Here is a 23,371-nt window from a genome sequence, read left to right on the forward strand (position 1 = left end):
GGGGGGGGGGGGGGGGGCCACGACAGTGAGAGGCCCACGTACTGCAAAAAATTAAAGAAGTTTCCTGGAAACTCACACATCACTTTTGCTTACATTAAATGGGCCAGAATTTAGTCACATGGCCCATTCACACTGCACAGGAGGCTGGGAAATGAAGTCTTTGTTCCGAGTGGTCGTGTGCCCATCTAAGTATCAGGTGTGTCTGCTGAGGAAGATATCGAGGATGGACATTAGGTGATAGCTAGCCTTCTCTAACTTAGGGGATGATCTCTCATGGTTGTGGTTTTTCAATGAGATCATCCCCAGGAAGTTCTTAACATAGTGGCTGGCCCAGAATGAGTTCTCATTTATCTACTGTGTGACGTTGGACATGTTACCTCACTTCTGTGGGCTTCATTTCTCTTCTCTGAAGTGAGAGTCTCCTGGTTGGAGTTGGGCTCAAGTCCCTTTAGCTCTGAGGCCTTAATCTGGAGGCTGGCCAGGAGAGGGCAGTATTGGAGAGAAGAAGGGAGCAGAGGAGCCCCCAAAAGACTAAGCTGCCCCAGGACCTGCGGAGCCCTGACCAGGATCTGCCCGCTCTGCCCTGCTGTGTAATAGGCGTAAATTGGTGTCTGCACACTGACTGTGGGACTTGTACCGCCCAACATTTGATAATGTTATTAAATAGCAATAATTACTTTCAGTATGAAGACAGAAATGCTGTTATTGAAATTTTGGAAGATGCAGTAAAGTATAAAGAAAAATAAAATTGCCCTTGATCATACATCTAGATATAATCATGATTGACATTTTGTGGCATATATCTTTTGAGTATTTTCCCTAATCATTTTTTCACATCTGTGAATATGATATCGTGTTATATATAATAAACAAATACTTAACACAGCACTAAGTATGTACCAGCCAAATGCTTATTAAGTATTTGCAGCACTTTACATATATTCACTCACTTAATATCCCCAACAACCATGCCAGGTCAGGCACTGTTATCCTCCCCATATTGTGCTGAACCTGGTGTATTAACAGTTTGTCATGACCATCTTTTCTGTGTCAGAAACACTCTTTGGTCCCATCACACCCAATGGCTGCAGGATGAACATTCCATCATGGGACTGTGCCCTCATCTCTTTATCTAAGACTGACCTGCTGGACTTTAGGGTTCCTAGTTTTTCATTGTTTTAACAGCTCTGATGAATACCCTTAGGCAGATGAGGTTGTCGAGGTCCAGAGGGGACAGCCCTTATTCACAGACTCTCAGAAAAGCAGGATAGAGCCAGGGTGGGAACCCAGGATGCCCACCCTCCCATCTTGTTGCTCTCCTGTCCCACCTCCTCATGCCCTCTAGAGGGCACCAGTGCGCCTGCCTGCCCCGTGGCAGATGGAGGATGGCCACGGTGCTCTGCTGAGTGGGCGTTTGCAGCCATCCTTGCGGAGATGCCCACCTGCCTGGCTCCCGAGGCAGGTTTAGCTGTGGTATGCCCTTCCCTGCAAAGCACCATCTGGCACCAAGTTCACTGTCTTTTCTTAATTAAAGTTAGCTTGGACTGTGTGAAAGCTTTTCCTTGACAATCCGCCAGTCATCATTGTGTGGATTTTATACTGACCCCAAATCACATTTTCAAAACTTAAATTGCAGTTAAAAATGTCAGCAGTGGGAGGTGTGGCTGGAGTAGGAAGGAAGTGGTGGGATGGGGGATGGGAGGGTTGGCTGGGTTCACAGATAGCCAGCCTGGGCCTTCCAGTACCCTCATCCCCTCCTCCTGAAACCCCCAGCTCTGGTCACACCAGTGTCCTTGCAATTCTGTGCACTGGTCTTGCTCCTCTTGCCTCCAGGCCTTTCCACATTCTCTTCCCTCGGTCTGCAGTGCCCTTTCCCCAAACCTCTCTGTTGTCCTTTGGGCTCAGCTCAAGTGCCCCCCCACCCACAAGATGCCCTCTCTACCTGCAGGGAGAGGTGGCCCCTCCCCTGTGCTGCCCCATCACAGCACACGTATCACCTCTTGGCTACCCCACGACTCTCCATACTCCCCGCCCCTGTTGTGTGTTTCTGCTGTGGACAGATGCAAGAGAACCTGGGAGTTGGAGCAGAGCAGCTGTGGGAATCACTTGGTTGCTGGGAAGAGAGCTGAGGACATCATGTGGGTTTCTGGCTTGGGTGGAGGGGTAGGTAGTGCTGCCGTTCTCTGAGAAGCAGGGGAAACCTGGAGCCTTCCTCGCAGAGCCGGGAGCCCTCTTGGTGCTTGCCTAACCCACAGCCTGTCTTTTTCAGCTTCGGAATGGAGCCCCCTTCACCAGACTCCCAAGCGACAAGCTGAAGGCAGTCATCCCCCCTTTCTTACCCCCTTCCAGCTTTGAGCTGTGGAGCTCCGATCGGTCCCGGACATGTCACAACGGGAAGGCAGACCCCATGAAGACTGTGCGGCCCCAGAGAGCCAGCAGGGGGCAACCTGTGGGCGGCGGGAGCACAGACACCGTAAGTTGTCCAGCTGACATGCTTTACACGTCACCACTCACTGACATTGCAGGCAGAAGGGACCTGAGACCCACTAATCCAGGGGGGCTGAAGCTTTTTATTTTCTTTTAAATGAGTGATATTCTTTTGTCTAATGAAACCCTACCAAAGAACTTAATATGTAAGCAGATTAAAATGTTAGAGTGAATGGAGTGAAGATGGGAGCCCCTCTCCCTGGAACACAGGTTGAAGACCTGATCTAATCCACCCTTCCCTTTAGTAGATGAGGAAACAGCCCAGAGAAGGGAAGTCAGTTGCTGAAGGTCACCCAGCCAAGTTGGGGCGGGGATGCTGGGACCAGAAATCAGGTTCTTGGCCTCTAATTAAGTTCCATACGACATTGCGCAGGTCCAGGACAAAGCTCAATGCTGGGAGGCAACTATGTGTGCTACTAGTGTTTTCTTGCAGCCAGAAAGTGTGACTTGTCTCCTTTTGACCACAGTGGTTTCTGACTTGGTGGCCCTCGGTGTGTCTCTGTGATATACTAAGGTAGTCCGTCCCGTTGTGGGAGCTGATCTCCATATGTGTAGACTGTAAATAATGTAGGTTCAGTAAATGGGCAAACTGAGGACAGGGATTTAGGACCTGACCCTGCCGCTTTGTGTCGACCGATTGGAGAACCTCAGGGCCCCCGTCTCTGTCTGACCCCCATTGCTTGCTGCTGCCTCCCTGGACTGTCGTAATACCAAATCACTAGTTGGAGACCAAGGGCCTGGTGGCTGGAGGTACTCAAAAATGGACAGAGTGGGTTTACATTAGTCCACCACATGGGAGCAGGTGGGTGACCTGTAGGAAACGATGTCACAGGTGCTCAGCCTGAGTTAATGGTCGGTCAAGTTGTCAGCAGATAGATGTGAACTGCCATCCCTTGGGGGACTCCTAGCAGGATGAGCACCGGTGGGCAAGGACATGCCAGTGGATGCAGGCACCGGCTGGGGTGGGCCAGCTGAACTCCAGGTCCCTCACCACTGTGATCTGTGCATCGGAAGGAACGAACAGCAAACCCTAACTGTGATATCCACCTTGTTCTTGCAGACTCCCGTCAGGCCAGTTAAATTTCCATCTCTCTCCAGAAGCCCAGCCTCTCCTGCCAATTCTGGAAACTTCAACCACTCACCTCATTCTTCTGGTGGCTCCAGTGGGGTAGGAGGCATGAGCAGGCACGGTGGGGAGCTACACAACCGCTCAGGTGGGTACCCAGGCAGGCCACTCCGGGGAGGTGGGAAGATCCCTTGGGGTTGAGGGTGTGAACTGGGGACAGTCCTAGAGACCACTGCATACAACCTGTCTTTCTCGTTGATGTGCCTAAAGGATTTTTCAGTGAATTCACAATTCATAGTTTCTTCTATGCATTTTCTTAGGGCAGGGGAGGGGAAGAAATAGTCTATAATGCTTTATTTTCTTGGAAAATTTTACAAGAAACTAAGAGAAATACATGGTGTTTTTGCGGTATTTAAAATCCTTGAAGATTAAACCTTAGATATCTTCTCATCCTGACCCTTCAATGAACAGATGAGGAAACTGAAGCTCAGAGTGGGTGACAGATTTGCCCAGAGACACACAGCAGATTTGCCCAGAGACAATTAAGACTCAAAGCAAATTGCCCCACAGTTATTTGGGGCTTATTGGCATACTTTCTTTTTCTTTAATTTTAATTCTTTTCACATCATTACATTTGTTTACCATATTCTTTCAGCAAATATTGTTGACCACTTATTAGATGCAAGGCAATGTCTAGGCGATAGAGCATTTAGCAATAAAAAATTCAAAGTCAGTTCTGTAAGAAGTTGTATTCTGGTATAAACAGATAATTTTTTAAAAATCTGATGATAATAAATACTATAAAAAACCAAGCAAAACACCAGAGTATGGGAATAGGTAATGAGGCTGGTTACAGGATATTTTCTGGTCCTCCCCGAGGGGATCCAGGATTAACCAAAGCCAGCTTTGCAGGAAGGCACCCTGCTTTATGCCATTACATAAGGAATGCATGCTTCTTATGGAAAAGCTTGAAAACCAGATAAAGAAAAGAAAAGTATAATCTCACCCACTAGGGATCATTGTTAACATTTTGGTGTATATCTTCGCAAAGTACTTTAATGCATATTTTTGAAAGCATAATAATAATTTATTAAGCACTTAGTGTGTGCCAGGCACAGTGCCCTTTAAATAGATTATCTCCTTCAGTCCTCCAACAACCTGTGAGGTGTCCTGTCCACTTTACAGAGGAGGGAACTGGGGCTCAGGGGAGTTAAATAACTCGCCCAGGACCACACAGCTGCGAAGTAGTAGAGCCAGGACCTGCACGCAAGCAGGCTGACTTCCCAGTGTAGTCTGCTCTGTAACCTTTTTCCTCTTTGTACCCATTACCATGTTGTAAACACCTCTTTATGCCAGTACACGTGTAGCTACAGCATCTTTTAAATAACCAGACAGCCTTCCACTCATATGAGGTGTCAGTTTTAATTCACCAGTTCCCTCTTGTTGAATGGTGTTCAACCATTCAGGCTGTTCTCGATTTTTGCTCTTGGAGATCCCACTCTAAGTAATGGCTCCATAGCTCTGCGCTTGCCTGCTTGCTTAGCGATTTGCTTAATGTAAGTGCCTTTGAATCAGGGTGGCGGGGGCAGTGGGTGTGCCTGTCTTTGAAGCTTTACACTTTGCCCTCCAGACCTAGTAAGTGCTCTATAAGTGTCAGATATCAGTGTTCTCCCTCCAGTGCCCTCCCGCGCTCTGGATATTATCACTTTCCCCTTTTCCTTCCTAATAATTCAAGGTTGCTGGTAGGTTTGGGGAAACAGGGAGAGAGAACTTGGCAGTCAGGATTCAGTCAGGGAAGCTAACCCCTTGAGTATTATGGAGTGAGAAAGTTATTGACTCAACTCTGGGAGTAGCTGGGGGCGTAGAGATCCAGAAGCGGGGGCTGGATGATGGCAGAGGAGCCCTGGCGTGGCAGCATGTGGAGCTGCTGGCAGGCACTGCAGCGGGGCTGCTGGGGGAACCCAGGGCAGGGCGTGCTGTCTGTGCCCGCTGGCAGCTGACTGAACTGGCCGTGGCTCGGGGGAAAGCGAGGACAAACTGGAGCCTTGATGGCCGTCCACCTGCCAGTTGTCATGCACAGTCCTCCTGTGGTTAGCCCTGACCCAGAGCCAGGGGCGGGGGTCTGGGAAACGGGGTTCTGGCTCAGCCAGATCGGCACCTGATGTCCACCGCCCGCACTGCAGTGCTCTGGACCCAGGCAGTCATTCCTATTCCTGTTTCCTCAGGTGGCAGCATAGACAGTGTTCTGTCCCAGATCGCTGCCCAGAGGAAAAAAGCAGCCGGATTATCTGAGCAGAAGCCCAGCCATCGGTCAAGTCCTGTTGGGCCAGCGCCTGGCTCCAGCCCGTCTGAGCTCCTGGTCTCCTCTGCAGGCGGCAGTGTTCCTGGTGGCAAGGTGCTTGTTCTGTTTCCGTCTGCTCCTCTGACGCTCACAGGTCCTGTTCTAGCATGGTCCACGCCTGGGGAGCACAGGCGGTGCCACCGTCGTGGGATAGGACTAAACCTCCCATCTGGCCGCACCTGGGCTTTCTGAGAAGGGTGGCTGCCGAGATCATACCCTGTGCCCTTGGTCTCCTGCACACGTGTGTTCACCTCTCGCCCGATCTCCAGGATACCTCCAGGTGGGAGGGGTGCTGAGGTGCGATGCGATGCCGGGGTGAGCACTAAGTTCTCCAGCCCTGTACTGGTCATGCAGCCTCACACGGCACGTGTTTTTGTTCACTGATTTAGAGCAAAAGGGTTCAGAGTGTGGGTTCAGGAGCAACTGCCTGGGTTCTAATCACAGCCTCACACTTCAGCATTTAGAATGGGGCTGGTACCTGGTATGCCTGTATAAGTGTCAGCCCTTACTGTTGACAGTCGTAGCAGTAGTATTTGTACTCCTTCCTTATGCATCCACTGTCCACATCTTCGGAGCATCTGCTCTGTGCCTGGCACTTCCAGCAGTGAGGATCCAGCAGTGAACCAGGGCTTTGGTGACCGTTCTCAGGGTGTCACTGCAGACACAGCTGTCTCACACTGGTGTGGTAGGGTCTGTTGTGGAGAGGGGAGGATGCTGTGGGGCACGGCTCGGTTTCTGCCGAGGCTTGAGGGCGTCAGTGACATCTAGACAGGGCTCTGAAGGATGAAGTGCCAGATGAAAGGGGCAAGGGTGGGGCGAGGGGGAGACTGTCCCAGGGTGAGGGGACGGCACGTGCAGAGCGCCGGAGATGAGAGTGTGGTGTAGGAAAGGAACTAAAGGGAGGTTTGTGGGCAGGACAGAGCCAGGGCCTCACCTCCCTGCTCTGGCACCTTTCCTCCATTAGTGCAGCCCCAGAGCAGTCACCACGGTGGTAGCAAACTGTGGGATTTGCAATGCGTGGAAAACCCCACATGCCTCTGGGAGGGGAGGTCTTCCAGTGTCTTCAGAATCTTCCCCCTCCACCTCCTGAGTCCCTCCTCCGGGGCTGATTAATGGAGTGAGCCCCCAGAGTGTGGGTACCTAGTCATGAGCATGAACTGGCTCCTTTACCAGATGGCTCTCCAGGTGCCCCTGCAGTGGGGCAGTATAGCCCATTTCCTCCTCTGAGAGGACCCCAAGTCCAGGCACAACCGCACTCTTCATCTTATTTTCTAGATGTCTTAAGCTTTTTCCCTGAGAAAAGTTAGATCGTCTGAAGGCCTCACCCTTGGACCTTTGCCCAGAAGTGCCTCCAGAGATTGATGTCTTAATGGATGTATGAGAAATAGTCTTTATTGTCTGCCCAACCACTGTTGGTTATACAACTCTTTTTGTTATTCAAAGTCCCTTACTCAGTTGGACCTGTATAATTAGTTTCTTTACAATATAACTCCAGAAAAAATTTCTCTCTATACATTAGCATATTTTCTATTATGTTCAAAATTACTTGTGTAATAGGATTTATGTAATTAAGTTCCTTTTAGAATTCAGCTCTACGGAAAAAATGTCTCTACTGATACTTCAATACATTTTATTTCATCAGATACTTCGATACATTTTATTTCATCAGATAGTAAGAATTCTATAATTAGCATATTTCACTTTTTGCCTTTGCTGCTAGGAGACTCAGCTACTCATTAAGGTAAATCTGCTACTCTAGAATTTTGATATAGTTTTCCTCTTCTCTGTTGTCTAAAATTTTCTGTTTCTATTTTGATGGTCTTATTAGATGTGTTATATATTGTTAGCTTCCTTTAATTGGTGTTGGAAATAGGTAGGCATCTAAGTTATAAATTATATTAACTACTACCTCACTTGGATGCACCTATCATTTAATCTATATACAAGTGTGTTCTGATGAAAGGAAATTGTGTCTAAAGATGCATTCAGGAAACAGAAGACTGGGGAAACAATTCAGTTTAATGATCACCTGATATTCTTAACATAAGAATATACTGTAATCCTGGGGAGCTATTTAAAAATTCAGATTACTGGGTCCCACACAGCATAACTGAATGAAACTCTTAGGGTAGGGTTAGGGGAATCTGTTTTTCTCCCCAGAGAGTGTTGCAGCCAGCCCAGCCCAAGTTCTTGGAAACCACTGCCCTAAACCAAAGGACACAGGAGTGGGCTTTCTGTCAAAGGCTCCAGCAGCAAAATGGAGACATGAAGTGCTTTTCAAAGACTGCGTTAGGAAGAATTAGAAATTAGTATTCAACATATGAGCCTCCTAAATCTGGGTTTTGTACTTTGCTTAAAACAAGCACCACTGCGATGGCGGGATATTTGTAAGGCATGGCTTCTCACATGAAGTGTGCCTTAGGAGACCCAGAATTGGGGGGAATGGGATCAGAGTATGCTTCAACACTTCCCAGATCTCAGGAAGCCCAAAGGCCCACTGGGAATATCAGCTTTCTGTTCCCACCCGAAAGCACAGTGGTTTAGAACAGAAGGCATTTCTTTTGCTTGCAGATCTGTGGCTGGGCAGTTTAGTCTTGACTTAGTTAAGCAGTTCTTCTGGTCTGAGGGGATCACTTAGATGTTTGGCTTTTGCCTGGGGTGACCAAAAAAACAGGGCCATGTATGCCCACAGCAAGCTTGGGTATGTTCTAATGGCACTAGTCAAAGGCATAAGTTGAAAACCAATCAAGTAACTAAGTCATCACACCCTCTGTGCAGGAGACCACACAGAGTTACATAGCAAAGGGTATTGATCCAGGGAGGGGTGGAGATGATGCCATTACATGATCAATCTGCCACACTGCGCATGAGAGGAATGGTTCAAATATTTCAGAGCATCCCAAAGTTTATATTTATCTGCTCCCTCCCGAATAATGCTGCACACAAGGCCTAGAGTATTGTGTTTCTTTGCTCTTGGCTGGGATAGATCTGTTTCTTAGGGATATACCAATTACCTTCTGCTTAACCAGAAGCTTTATTATGGAATGTCTGTCCTTATAGAAAAAGCAGAGGAAGAATTCCTTAATAATATAGGCAGCTTATTTACAAAGTCTTTTAAAACGTAAGAAAGGGACTTCTTTTTCCACTCTGGGTTGTAGTTAGCTCGAAGGAGCATTAAAGGCCTAGCAGAAGGAAAGGTGTACCCATTTCCAGGCAGGAAAATATTTGTCCTGGTCTCTACTATTCTAAATGAGATGTCCAATTTTTAGCATAAATTATAAGACGTACAAAAAGGCAAGAAACACCACACTCCCAAGAAGTAAGGCAGTCATCAGAATCTGATGTAGATGTGAAACAGGTGTTGGAATTATGTGACAGGAAATTTAAAAGAACTACAATTAATATGTTAAAGGCTCTAGTGGAAAATTTGAACAGCATGCAAGATCCTATGAGCAACAATTTCAGCAGAGAAATGGAAACTATAAGAAAGAATCAAATTGAAATGCTAGAAATAGAAAACCTGTAACAGAGATTAGAAATGCCTCTGATGGGCTCCTCAGTAGACCTGACACAGCCAAGGAAAGAATCAGTGAACCTGAAGATAGGGCAATAGAAATTACCCAAACTGAAACACAAAGTAAAAAAGAAGGTAAAGCAAAAGAAAAAAAGCAGAGCACCCAAGAGCTGTGAGATAATATCAAATACTCTCACATACAAGTAATTGGAACCCCTGAAGAAAGAGAGAATGGTGGTGCAGAGGAATATATACGTATTTTTTAATGACCAAGAATTTCTGCCCAAATTAATGACAGATGCCAAACCATAGGTCCAGGAAGTTAAGAGAACACTAAATAGGATAAATACCCAAAAAAGAACACTTTGTCAGAGTAATTCACCATATTAACAGACTAAAGAATAAAATGCAGAAAAAGCACTTGGCAAAATTCAAACTCCATTCACAATCACAACTTTTGGCAAATTAAGAATTGAAAAGAAATTCCTGGACCTCATGTAAGATACCTGTACTTAGCATCATACTTAATGGTGAAAGACTGAGTGCTTTCCGCCTAAGATCAGGAATAAGGATGTTGTCTCTCAACTTTGTACCAAAAACTATAGCTAGTGTAATAAGGTAAGAAACAAATAAAAGGTACACAGATTGTAAAGGAAGAAAGAAAACTATCTCTATTTTTAGATGATATGATGTCTGCTTAGAAAACTCAAAAAAATCTACACAAAAGCTCCTAGGACTAAGAAGTGAGTTCAGCAGGGTCTCAGGATACGAGGTCAATATACAAAAGTCCCAATTGTGTTTTTACACACTAGCAATGAACAATTAGAATTAGAACAGTTAGACTTTTAAAATATGAAACTTAAAATATCATTTACAATACATTTGAAATGTATTATATGAAAATAAAATTATATGAAAATGTATTATGAGAATGAAATACTTAAGTATAAATCTAATAAAGTATACGCAGAGTCTGTAAGTTGAAAACCACAAGACACTGATAAATCAAATAAGCTTAAATAAATAGATATCCATTTTTTTGTAATTTGATCTATAGATTCAATGTAATCCCAATTAAAATCCCAGCTAGCTCTTTTTGTAGAGATCTAGAAAGTGATTCTTAAATTTATATTTAGATGCAAATAAACTATAATAGGCAAAAGAATTATGAAAAAGAGAATCATAATACCTAGTTTCAAGACTTACTATAAAACTACAGTACAGTATTAGGGAAGGACAGACACACAGGTCAATGGAACAGAATAGAGAGGCCAAAGAATAATCAACTGAATTTTTTTTTTTTTTTACAAAGGTGCAAAGGCAATTCCACAAAGAAAGGGTAGTCTTTTCAACAAATAGTGCTGGAACAATTAAATATGCAGGAAAATGAACCTTCACATATTTCTCACAGCTAATTCAGAGATTAACTCAAAATGGATCATAGACTGAAATACAAAATGAAAAACTATAAAATTTCTAGGGGAAAGTCTGTGTGACTTTGGATTTGGCAAGTAAGTTTAAGATATAGTACCAAAAGCATGATCCATAAAAGAGGAAAATGTTAAATTCGACTTTATGAAAATTCATATCTTTTGTCTGTAAGAGACAGCATTAAGAGAATGAAAAGACAAGCCACAGACTAGACAATATATTTGCGAATCATGTATCTGATAAAGGTCTTGTATCCAGAATAAAGAACTCTCAAAACTCAACAATGAGAAAACAACCAATAAATTTAAAAATGGGCAAAGTATCTGAAAAGTATCATGAAAGAAAATATGCAGATGGCACGTAAACATATGAAAAGATGTTCAACATCATTATTTAGGGAATGCTACTTAAAACCACAATGAGACAGCACTCTACACCTATTATTAGACTGCCTAAAATTTTAAAAAAAATTAAGTTACAAGTGCTGTGAGAATGTGGAGCTACTGGAATTCCCATTCATTGCTGGTGGGAATGCAAAAATGATACAGCTGCCTTGAAAAAGTTTGTCAGTTTCTTATAAAACTAAACATACATATAGCATGTGACCTGGCTCTCTCACTCCTAGATATTTACCCAAATGAATTTTTTTAAACTTCTGTTTATACAAAAATCAGTTTGCAAATGTTTACAGCAGTTTTTTCATAAATACCCCAAACTAGAAACATCTCATAACAGGTGAACAGGTAAACTAACTGTGGTAATATCCATGCAATTGAATACTACTCAGCAATGTAAAAGAACACACTACTGACACATGCAGTAATTTAAATGAAACTTAGAGGCATCATGCTGCATCAGACAAAAAAGTGTACATATTGTTTGATTCCATTTATATGACAGTATACAAAAGGCAAAACTATAAGGATGGAAAACAGATCAGTTATTTCCATGGGTTGGGATGGGGGGAGGGGTTGACTAGAAAGAAACAGCACAAGGGAATATGGGGGATGATGGAACTGTTCCATATGGTACTCTGTTGGTGGAATACACAACTCTACGTATTTATCAATACCTGTAGAATTGTACACAACAGTTATTTTTACTGTATGCAGATTTTAAAAAAATCAACCAGGACCTAAGGATGTACGCAGACTATGACAACAGATGTAGTTGTATTACAAGTGAATGACATAACTGCACTGTAGGAGGTGGGAGAAAACATGTAAATGGATATTGTGAGAGTAAAGTAAAGACAAAAAGAACTGTACAAAAGCATTGTACTCTAGTTGATTTTTTTTTTGATTGGGGTATAGTTGTTTTACAATGTTGTGTTAGTTTCTACTGTACAGCAAAGTGAAGTAGAGTTCCCTGTGCTATACAGCAGGTTCTCATTAGTTATCTATTTTATACATAGTAGTGTATATATGTTAATTCCAATCTCCCAATTCATCTGAGGTTTTTTTTTTTCTTGCAGGCGTTATGGTGTAGCAGTTGTGAAGCTACTTTACATATATATACCTTTTGTGTACATATACACTTTATATATATACTAGGGTTGAACAAATAAGTAAATATATTATAGATAATGAGCCCAGTTTTTAACTGTCAGAGATTGAGTCAAAGGGGAAATGCTAGAACTAATCCTGTGAGTATTGGATTGGAGTCAGAGGTGTCAGTATGAATCAGTATGAATGTATGCATAAATATACATATATACACAGATTGATAGACATAGGAATATACTTATTGTAGAGCTATGTGTGTATGCATGGGTTAGTAGACTTCATATATTTCCTTGCTCTGTTCACTGAGAGGACCTAGAAGCAGTGATATCCCAGTAGCCATGAGCAACCTACTGTCCAGATTTTGATTTCTAAATAGCACCCTCCAATAAAAGGGACCAGGGCATAACAGTAGTATTGGATTATAACCCAGAGAATAAATATCCACAAGCCCATGCTGATACGAATAAATAACTGAATAAATAAATCGGGGGAGAAGGAACAAGTCTTCTGTACAGAAGAATTCCAAGTAATAAATGTGGAAGGAATAAGGGAAATAGCAAAACACCATTAGAACATCACAGTAGTAATTGCTCCAGAGAAGATGCACCAAAGAATGTTAAAATTAGCAGGCAAAACTTTTAAGAAAAAACAAAATATTTAGCTCAAAATGTCTCCCCAAATATTTATTGGTTATAAAGGGAAAAATAGTAACTTCACAATGGAGAAACCTGACAGATACCACCTTAACTAAGTCATCAAGGCTAGCATCAGTGATAAGGTACTGATACTTTGTATCTCCTGGTGTGATGCACTGAGAATAGCACATCATCTCAGTGGTCATCAACCTCAAAATCCATAAGTAAATCTAATTATGAAAAAATAAGACACACCCAAATTGAGGGACTGTCTACAAATACCTGACTAGGACTCTTCAAAAGTGTCGAGGTCATGAAAGACAAGGCAAGACCAAGGAGTTTTCACAGATTGGAGGAGACTAAGGAGACCTAACAAGTCAATGCAGTATGACCAGAATAAGAATCAGTGGACCAGAATAAGAATCAGTGTAACAACCAGTGATATTTGAGTACCGTCTGTAGTTTAGCTGATACTGTCCCAGTGTTAATTTCTTAGTTTCCGTCATTGTAAGTCTAAGAGTACTCACAAACATAGAAAACAAATTTACGATTACCAAAGGGGGGCGGGGAGGGACAAACTAGGAGTATGGGATTAACAGATACAAACTACTATACGTAAAATAGATAAGCAAAAAGGATTTACTGTATAGTCCCAGGAATTATACCCAATATCTTGTAATAACCTATAATGGAATGTAAACTGCAAAAAAACCCTACCCAATTCACTATGTTGTACACCCCAAACTAGCACAACATTGTAAATCTACTGTACTTCAATAAAATAAAGTATTTCAAAATAAGAAGGGCTTTTTGTGTGCAACACACACAAAGGAAAAATAATAAGTGTTCTGTGGTGAAAGGTTAGAAGTGACTGGTTTAAATGAAGAAACATGAAGAGCAGAATGGGCCTTCGTTTGTAATAAGCCACACTTCCATTTTAGAGCTGGTTAACTGAGAGGTTAGGGGACTCAGCCAAGGACACAATATCGCAGCTGTAGGGGCAGGACTAGGACCTGGGTTTTCTGGCTCCTTATGTGCCACTTTTTCCATCCCATTCCCTGCCTCTCTGCTCCAGGGGAGGATTTTCCTGTAACTGTTTTGATAATACTGTTTCTGCTTTGCATGTTTTCTTAAGTAGATGTCATAGTCCTGGTTAGATATCTTGTTGAGTCAAATGTCCCACGTGTTCCCTGGTGTGGGTGTCTGTTTGAATCGTGTCTACCCTCCAGGTAATGGCTTATGTATTTGTCTTATTCTTTTTTATTTTTTTTGACTTTATAATCAAATTTATTAATAACCTCTGGAAATAAGAAAATATTACACAATGAAGGACAAAGGCCTTTCTAATCTACAGACATACAGAGACAGATAAAGAGGGCTTATAGCTTGGATTCTAAAATTTCAGTCACAGGTCAAGAGTAAATGCAGAAACCCCAAATCTCACCAGTCCTGGTATGAAAGTTGTTTTCCCTCCCAGTGGGCAAAGGACTCAATTGATTTGGGCTCAAAATTGTATTTGTCGGGCTTCCCTGGTGGCGCAGTGGTTGAATGTCCGCCTGCCGATGCAGGGGACACGGGTTCGTGCCCCGGTCCGGGAAGATCCCACATGCCGCGGAGCAGCTGGGCCCGTGAGCCATGGCCGCTGAGCCTGCGCGTCCGGACCCTGTGCTCCACACGGGAGAGGCCACAACAGTGAGAGGCCCGCATACCACACACACACAAAAATATTGTACTTGTCTTATTCTTTTCAGCAGAAACTGGAGACGAGCAAAAGGCCTCCGTCTGGAACTTCCACTACCTCCAAAAGCACCTCCCCCACGCTCACGCCTTCACCTTCTCCCAAAGCGCAGGCAGCCGAGTCCTCCGTGTCCTCCTCCTCATCCCACCGGCAGTCCAAGAGCAGCGGGGGCTCCAGCAGTGGCACCATCACTGATGAGGGTGAGTCCCCGGGGTCCTGAAAGCCCACCCTTTCCTCTTTACCATGGTAACCTAGCAGCTGCCCTTCTTTGCTATAGCCATCCTAGGTCAGGTGTTTTATCATTTTTTCAGTCAGACAAAAACACCTGTCTTTCCCCTTCCCTGATTCTACCTTGTATTTTTGTCTTCATTGAGCTTACATACCTAAAAGGTGTATAGTAGTTTTTGAATGTAGGTGATTTTTGTTTATATATACAAACAAACACCCATAGAACTGCTTCTCCGACCCCAGTTATGTACCTTTCCCTGAACCTTGTACAAATCAGAACTCTGTCAGTTGCAAGGGATGGAATCTCCACTCAAACTGATTTAAGCAAAAACAATACCCAAAACTGATAATTTGTTGGCTCATATAATGGAAATATCTAGGGTGTTCTTCAGGTGTGTCTGGATCCAGGTGCTTAGGGAATGTTTTTCTCCATGTCTCAGGTAAGCTCTCTTCAAGTAGTGGCAAGGGTATATCCAGCAGCTTCATGCTTACTTCTTCCTACTAACTTAGCAACCCCAGCAGAAAGAGTGCTACTTTCTTAGTAGGTACAGCAAAATCCCAGGGGTAAAGGTCATTGTCCTGTCTTGGCTATATTTATAACAACTTGGGTTGTTTGCCCATCCTTGACTATCTCTGTGTCCCCAAGGGTGGAGTGTGTCTGCCTTTGGAGCCAGGGTTGGGGTCAGGTCTGTGTGGATTGGGAGAGGGAGAGAAGTAGCTCCTCAGAGGAAAATGGAAGTGGATGGAGGGCAAGCAAAAGCAGGAGATGTAACCAGAGAACGTTGGAAGTTGCATGAGTGGGGATGATGAGGAAAGGAAGATGGACCAGACGGCCGGGCAGGGGTGGAGGCTGTGCAGTGAGGCCCCAGATAAAGATGTGAAGATATAAAAGATAAAGGAGAGAAGAAGCTCATCCTTTACAACTGCCCTCTGGTGGCTCCTGGGAACAGGGATGGGGGAGGAGGGAGCAGGGCTTTGATGAGAGATGGGGCCCAGGCAGGTGCAAATCAAGGAGTATAAATCAGAGAGGGGAGGAAACTCTCATTGTGTGTGTGGTCCTCACAAGTGCATTTGCAGGCATCTTGCTGCAGCTACTGGGAGGGAGTGCAGAGCAGGTTCTGCCCAGCAAGTGATAAGTTGAAATCAACTGCACAGGCTCTGGTCTGTACTGAGTTGATAAATGTACACTGCCATTGGCATCTGCTTTATTTGGGGCTGCTTTTATTGTTTTGTGATATCTAGTGCAATCATTTATAAAAGCTTCAGAGATTCACTTAGCAACCCCATTCCTCCCTAACTGTGTTTTCTCTTTTTTATATAATGTTTTTTTCTTTTTCTTTTCTTTTTTTTTTTGGCCACACCATGTGGCTTGTGGGATCTTAGTTCCCCAACCAGGGATTGAACCCAGGCCCTTGGCAGTGAGAGCGTCGAGTCCTAACCACTGGACCACCAAGGAATTCCCCCTAACTGTGTTTTCTGTGTGGAATCTTAATTTCCCTACCCATGAACTCTCCCGCCTCAGAGGCTTTCAGGAATCTAAACTCCTACAGTTTCAGTTTGGGATTTGTACCCCACCTTTTTCCAAAAAAAGAGTTGAGACAGTCATCAGAATGCACTGTCTATGCCCACTTTGCTCCCCTCTCATTCATTATTTAAAAAAAGGTTTGCAAAGCCTAGTTGGGATAAAAACAGGAGGACCTGGCAGCAAATTCTTTTTAGATTACCTTCTCTGGCTTAGAAAGCCTAGTTTTCCCTCCTGGGGTTCCTGGGTCTCGAGGCAGCCAGACCCTTGTCCTTCAGGCATTAGATTATCACAGACCAGAGCCTGCAATCTATCCCCAAATAGCCATTCTTTATGATATTTTTGTGGGAAATCTGTAGCCTCAGTCAAGGACTGCATGCAAGCCTTTGCCCTGCTCATCCTCCCACCTGTGTCCATCTGTTCATTCCTCCTGGAGGAAGTGGTGGGGTGGTGACGACGTGGCCTTCTCAGCCTCACATTCCTACTATGAAGGTGACTGGGGTAGGCCCTGGGTGCTGTAACCTGTGCCAGTGTCAGCATAACTCATCATCAGGCTGGGGATTCAGATACATTCCACATAATAACATTAAATGATTGTAACGCAAGGTGGGATCAAACGTGTGTTATCAGCAAGGCACGAAGCACCATGGCAGTCTTCACTGAAGAGTGGCCCTCGTGCCGGGCCAGGAGGACTGAGAAGAGTGGGGGGCTGGGAGCCGGGAATGGTGGCCCAGAACCGATTGTTACATTTGTAGGAAACAGTTGAGCTGGCAATTAAACACAGCTGTTTAAAGTCAAATTACAACAACAAAAATATGTGTAAAAAAAAGACAGGGACTTCCCCAGCGGTCCAGTGGTTAAGACTCCATGCTTCCAATGCAGGGGGTGTGGATTCAATCCCTGGTTGGGGAATTAAATCCCACATACTACATTGTGCGGCCAAAAAGTTTTAAAAAATAAAAATAAAAATGCTTAAAAAAAAAGAAGACAAAAAAAAAGTCAAACTGCATGAACTTATAATTAAGCTGATTATGTTACATGTAAAGGTATGTGGCATTTAAAACAAAATATATTATTTACTGATTTTTAGTGCGTTTTACTAATACCTGTTCTCTTAAGATTCTTTATGTCTCCTTTATCTACGTGGTGGGAATACTGTGTATTGATGTGTTACTGCTGTGCATCTTTCCCAATTCCACTTCCAGGAACATGATGTTGGTAGGTTGAAATTGACCACAATGGGGCATTTATACCACGAAAATCAGCAAATACCCACTAGGGCTTGATTTAATGTTTTAAAGAGCATCTGGATGTCATCTAGACAGTGACAGAGACAGTGTTAATTATACAGGTTAAACTTTAACTATTTAACCTGTTATATTGAAAATAACATTAAAAATTGAGAAAATATTCTTCAAGATTTTGAAAACCATTATCTGATTCAGCAAAGTTGCTCACATGAAGTTCCAACGTATGTCTTCATCATTTCATTTCATCTCGCACGTTCACGTAAACGGAAGCATTAGTGAGCCTTCATGTAGGAGCTACACTCATTGGCTATGTCTTCAAGAGTAAGGCAAAAATCAATGAAGGCATTCAATGAGACGCCTGAAATGCAGTGAAGGCATTGGCTATATGGAATTTATAATACAGAGTATTGTGTAATTTATTATTGTATGTAAATTGTGCACACACATCCTTAAATCAGTAAAATCATGTACTTATATACGTGCGTACATTCCCCCTCCCACAAATCCAGTTGTTAAACATTTACCAGCAAACAGATGTGGAGAGAGACTCGTGGAGGGAATGACAGCAGCAAAGCATGATAGGCGTCATGAGCCTATAATAGATTATGTGTGGACTGGGACCCGTTTCACCTCATACATCCTATTTCATTAGCACCTCTTCTGCAAAGCCTGTCCGGTCCCTTGGGCTGGTCAGCTGTCCTCTCTGTCCCCAGATCCCCTTATTCATGTGCTTTGCCATAAACTCATCACCAGTGGGAGAAGTGGCAGAGCAGTGTGTGTAGCAGAAGCCTGGTAGCTAAACCACTGTGTTTGAATCCCTGCTGTGCCATGGACTAGTGGTGTGACCTCACTCGAGATATGGTACCCAGCTTTCTGTGCCTTCCTCATCTGCAAATGGGGACAGTAAGAGGGTCTACCTCATGGGGTTGTTAAGAGGAGATGCATCATCCATACAGGGTGCCTGACAGTGAGCACTGTGCATCAGCTGTCATCCTCTTCATTATATCTTCCCAGCTACACTGAGTTCCTTCACAGCATGGACGTTTCCATCCTTGCATTCCCAGTACGTAGTAGGCACAGTAGTAGCCACTGTTGAATGATGAATGAGTGAATAAAAGGACCTCTGACCTCCTAACCTCCAGTCCGCTCTTTTGTAAGCTACCCCCGCTGCCCCAGGACCTTTGCACTTGCTGTTCTCACTGTCTGGATGCTGCCTAGTGCTCTTTGCCTTGATATCTGCACAGCTCACTCCTTCATTTACTGCTCAAATATCTCCTTCTGAGAGGCCTTCCCTGACCGCCCTCTATAAAACAACATTCTCACATCCCCTGTCAACCTCCCCCACCCTGCTCTGTTCTTCCTCATTGCCTTGAGCCTGACAGCCTGCTTATGGTCTGCTTTGGTCCCTATTGAGCCCCCAGTGCCTAGTCTGATAAATCCTTATCGAATGTGTGAAGGAATGTTTCTTAAAGCCCCCACAGATGCTGCTTTTGTCTCCTTTATCTTCCCTGCTCTGATAACTTGATACTCAAAATTTTCTGTTTTCCCCTGGTCTGTGCCCATCTGGCTCTGCTGTCCCATTCAGACACGCCCTTCCTTCAGGAAGCCCACAGCCTCCGAACGCTTGAGGCAAACCTTGACTCTGGTCTGAAGCCCACCTACCTGTTCTCTCCAGTTCTTTCTCTGTCTAGCTGAGGACTGCTGGCATTAGTGTTTACTGCAGCTGTAGCTAACAACAGTCAAGAAATCATAATTAAAAATTGTTCTGGGACAGACGGGAGGGTTTTAGTCCCAGCAGCTAGACCTCCAAGAACTTGATGGTCCCGCCATTGGAGAGTCAGCCTTTGGAGCCTGGCCATGAACTGCCCCCACATCTTCTGTCTTCATAGCCCAATCTGGGGTTTTGGCAAATGCTGAGAGCCTGCCCTAAGGGAAGATTATGGTCAACAGGTGGCTCGGGACCCACCTTCAGCTTCATCCCCAGGAACGCACCTTAGGTCTGTTTTCTGTGTTGGGGTTTCTGGTAGAATTTCAAAATAAGATTACCACTGTTTTATGAAAGTTTGAAGATCACTCTTGATACATTTTACCCAATGCTAAAATATCTTATTTTACATTCTTTCCCTCTTGAAGATGAACTGACTGGAATCCTTAAGAAATTATCACTTGAGAAATATCAGCCCATTTTTGAGGAGCAAGAGGTAAGGATGTTCTTTTTTGTTTTTTTTGGTTTTTTTGGGTTTTTTTTGGTTTTTTTGCAGTACGCGGGCCTCTCACTGTTGTGGCCTCTCCCGTTGCGGAGCACAGGCTCCGGACGCACAGGCTCAGCAGCCATGGCTCACGAGCCCAGCCGCTCTGCGGCATGTGGGATCCTCCCGGACTGGGGCACGAACCCATGTCCCCTGCACAGCAGGCGGACTCTCAACCACTGCGCCACCAGGGAAGCCCAGGATGTTCTTTCTGAATGTCAATTTATATCTTACCATAAAACAGTTGTCTAAATATGTAGGTTGTCATCCTGTGAGCCTAGATTGATCTTTTGCACTTAGATAGCTGAGGAAATAGAATTCTTGCTCAGCACATTTGGTTCAGTTCATAACAGTGAAATCCTGGGGACCTTATAACTTGTTTTATTATAATAGAATTGTATAATTTTGAACTCTGCTCTCTCTAGTGAAGTTTGTTTCTGTCCTTCTAGTTGAAGGGGATTGCCTGGCACGTTCTTAGGTTTAAAGCAGGTAAAAAAGCAAATCCTGATGAACCTGTGTTCAGTATCTGGATGTAAATAGTCTGTGTTAGTCTAAGAGGTTCCTATTTGCTCTAAAGCGCTCACCACCACATTTTTAAAAATTACTGTCCTGCAGTTTGGCAGTTTCTCAAAATGTTTAGCAGAGTTACCTTATGACCCAGAAATCCCTCTCCCAGGTATATACCCAAGATAACTGAAAGCATGTGTTCACACAGAGTGTTCATAGCAGCACTATTCTTAGTAGCCAAAAAGTGGAAACGACCCAAATGCCCCTCAGTTGATGAATGAATAACTAAGACGTGTTACCTCTATACCATGGAATGTAGCTAGGTCATGAAAAAGAAGGAAATGCTGATACACACTACAACATGGATGAGCCTTGAAAACACTGTGCTAAGTGAAAGTAGTCACAAAAGGCCGCATATGGTATGACTCCATTTATATACAGTGTCCAGAATAGGCAAATCTATAGAGACAGACAGTAGATTAGTGGTTGCCAGGGAATGTGGGGAGGATAGAATGGGAGTGATTGCTAATGAGTATGGGTTTTCTTTTTGGGGTGATGAAAATGTTCTAAAATTAAGTGTGGTGACGGTTGCATAACTCTGCACTAAAAATCTTTGAATTGCACACTTTAAGTGGGTGAATTGTATGGTAGGTGAATTACGTCTCAATAAGATGTTAAAATTTTTACTGTTGGCCAAATAAAACTCCTCAGTGGGCCCATTAGCCACCAGGGTGTAATCACTGGCTTAGAACATTCTGGTGCCCAGTTTAGCACATGACAACTGTCATAGTTATTGTAGCAATCACGAGAGTCACTCATTGTCCCCAACAAGCTTGAGATGCAGTTGAGGAGTTTGTTTTTTTTTTGGGGGGGGTAATACACAGTATATTGGCATTCAAAGTAAATACAACAGATCATGTTTAAATTTAAAAGGGTCTGCCTCCGAATAAAAGCCAAAAGCCATTATAAAAAAAGGCATTGTGGTTGTGAAGAAAATCCAGTCTCTATAAAAATAATTCAAGCTAAATTATGGCAAGAGAAATGTTCCTCACTGGGCAGATGAACTCAACCTAGTCAGTTTGATTTAAATATTATTTAACATTTTCTCTGTTATTTGAGAAGGCAGAATTATTTGGTCATTAGAATCTTATCTAATTCATAAATTCCAAAATCTGAGGAGTTTGTATTTTTGTTCAGGAAACAGTAAGGGGTGCTGTGGCTTTCTTCCTTGGTTTGCTTTTCTGCCCTATCCAGCCTGTCCTTCCTGCCTCCTTGATGTCTTAAACTTCAGTGGCGATTGTTCTCATCGTCAAAAAAATCTTTACTGTTTGCTGATGGCTGCCTGCTTTTATTTTATGCGTTCCGTGCTTTCTGAGGAGCTGGGTGTGGGGTCTCTGCCACAGGTCTGGGATGGTGGGGGAGGGGAGTATCCAGCAGGGCCAGGGGCAGGTGGTTTCCGTCAAAATCATGTCACCTCTTCCTTGATCCCGTTAGCACCTTGTGATCTGTAAAGTGTCCGAGGGATTCAGGGAGCTTATCCGTTATCAGAGGGGCCCTTTCTGCATCTCAGGGAGAGCTTGATGTTGGATAAGGGAGCAGACCCTTCCCCACTAACTCAAACCTGGTTCAAGATTTTTTTTTAAATCCATGAAAGTAAAGTGACTATTAAAAGAGATCAAGACAGGGAAGAAATTTCTCCTGGAGCTGAGGCCTAGGCAGGGATGACAGAAATGTTAGAATTTCTCTGGCAAAAACCAAGGATTGAACAGCTTTGAGATGCCCTTTTTTTTCTGGTAAAAACCAATGGCCCTTCTTTCCTTTATTGCTTCTGCTTGTTTATTTTCTCACTCTGTCTTTCCACAGTCTGCATCTCTCTTGTCCTTGGGGGGGGGAAACATGGTGAGTACTGCCACATACTCATATTTTCTGTGCAGTATCGGATACTGTTAAAAGTGCAGCAACATTGGAATTAACTTTCTAGTACCAAGACTTGGACTTTTTACCACTCGAGTCACCCAGATTACCATCTCAGAGACTTCCCTTACTTGTTTCGTTTTCAGAGTCTTTCCAGAATGCACCTCTCCTAAAAATCCCAGGCTTAGAGCTGAGGAGAGTTCGTTTTTTTTGTTTTGTTTTGTTTTTGTTTGTTTTTTATTTTATTTATTTTTGGTTGCATTGGGTCTTCGTTGCTGCGCGCGGGCTTTCTCTAGTTGTGATGAGCGGGGGGCTACTCTTCGTTGTGGTGCGTGGGCTTCTCATTGTGGTGGCTTTTCTTGTTGCAGAGCACGGGCTCTAGGCGTGCGGGCTCAGTAGTTGTGGCGCATGGGCTTAGTTGCTCCGCGGCATGTGGGATCTTCCCGGACCAGGGATCGAACCCGTGTCCCCTGCATTGGCAGGCGAATTCTTAACCACTGCACCACCAGGGAAGTCCTGAGGGTTCGATTTTAATGATGTTTTCAAATAAACTTTCAGCATAAAGCCAGGACTTGGAAGTAGTAAATCATAATTAATTCACTGCTCATAAGCACTAATAGCTCGTTATCGTGATAGTCTGGTTGTGGTTGGGGAAAAGAGGTGTGGCGCCGAGCAGATAGCAGCGAATCCCCCTCTCTCTCCCCAGGTGGATATGGAAGCGTTCCTCACGCTCACCGATGGCGACCTGAAGGAGCTGGGGATTAAGACAGACGGGTCCAGGCAGCAGATTTTGGCAGCGATTTCTGAACTGAACGCAGGCAAGGTATTGTTCTCAATCTTTTTTTTTTTTTTCCTGTTTCCAACAGCTGAGAGCTTCACTAGGATCCTCGGCCCCAGTGTTCCAGGGACCTTCATGGTCTGATTTCATCTCTCCCCCACACCTGGTGGACGACAGCCCCGCTCATACACCTCTCATGACCGAGG

The 23,371-nt window shown here is 44.0% G+C and overlaps 1 protein-coding gene across 2 annotated transcripts in view; it reads left to right on the forward strand.

The window, feature by feature from the left end:
- The window catches only part of ANKS6 (ankyrin repeat and sterile alpha motif domain containing 6), a 53,920-nt gene that overhangs the window by 20,800 nt on the left and 9,749 nt on the right, over positions 1 to 23,371 (forward strand). The window contains exons 9-14 of one of the 2 annotated variants that reach the window (XM_027105391.1): positions 2,270 to 2,473; positions 3,548 to 3,701; positions 5,779 to 5,948; positions 14,731 to 14,917; positions 19,851 to 19,918; positions 23,094 to 23,210. In XM_027105391.1, coding sequence (XP_026961192.1) covers positions 2,270 to 2,473; positions 3,548 to 3,701; positions 5,779 to 5,948; positions 14,731 to 14,917; positions 19,851 to 19,918; positions 23,094 to 23,210 — 900 coding nt within the window. The remainder of the gene's footprint in view (positions 1 to 2,269; positions 2,474 to 3,547; positions 3,702 to 5,778; positions 5,949 to 14,730; positions 14,918 to 19,850; positions 19,919 to 23,093; positions 23,211 to 23,371) is intronic. The other variant, XM_027105393.1, reaches the window with a different exon arrangement.

The sequence above is a fragment of the Aethalodelphis obliquidens genome, unplaced genomic scaffold, assembly GCF_003676395.1.
Source record: "Aethalodelphis obliquidens isolate GAN/ISIS:26980383/991018 unplaced genomic scaffold, ASM367639v1 scaffold7, whole genome shotgun sequence".
NCBI classification, from domain to species: Eukaryota; Metazoa; Chordata; class Mammalia; order Artiodactyla; family Delphinidae; genus Aethalodelphis; species Aethalodelphis obliquidens.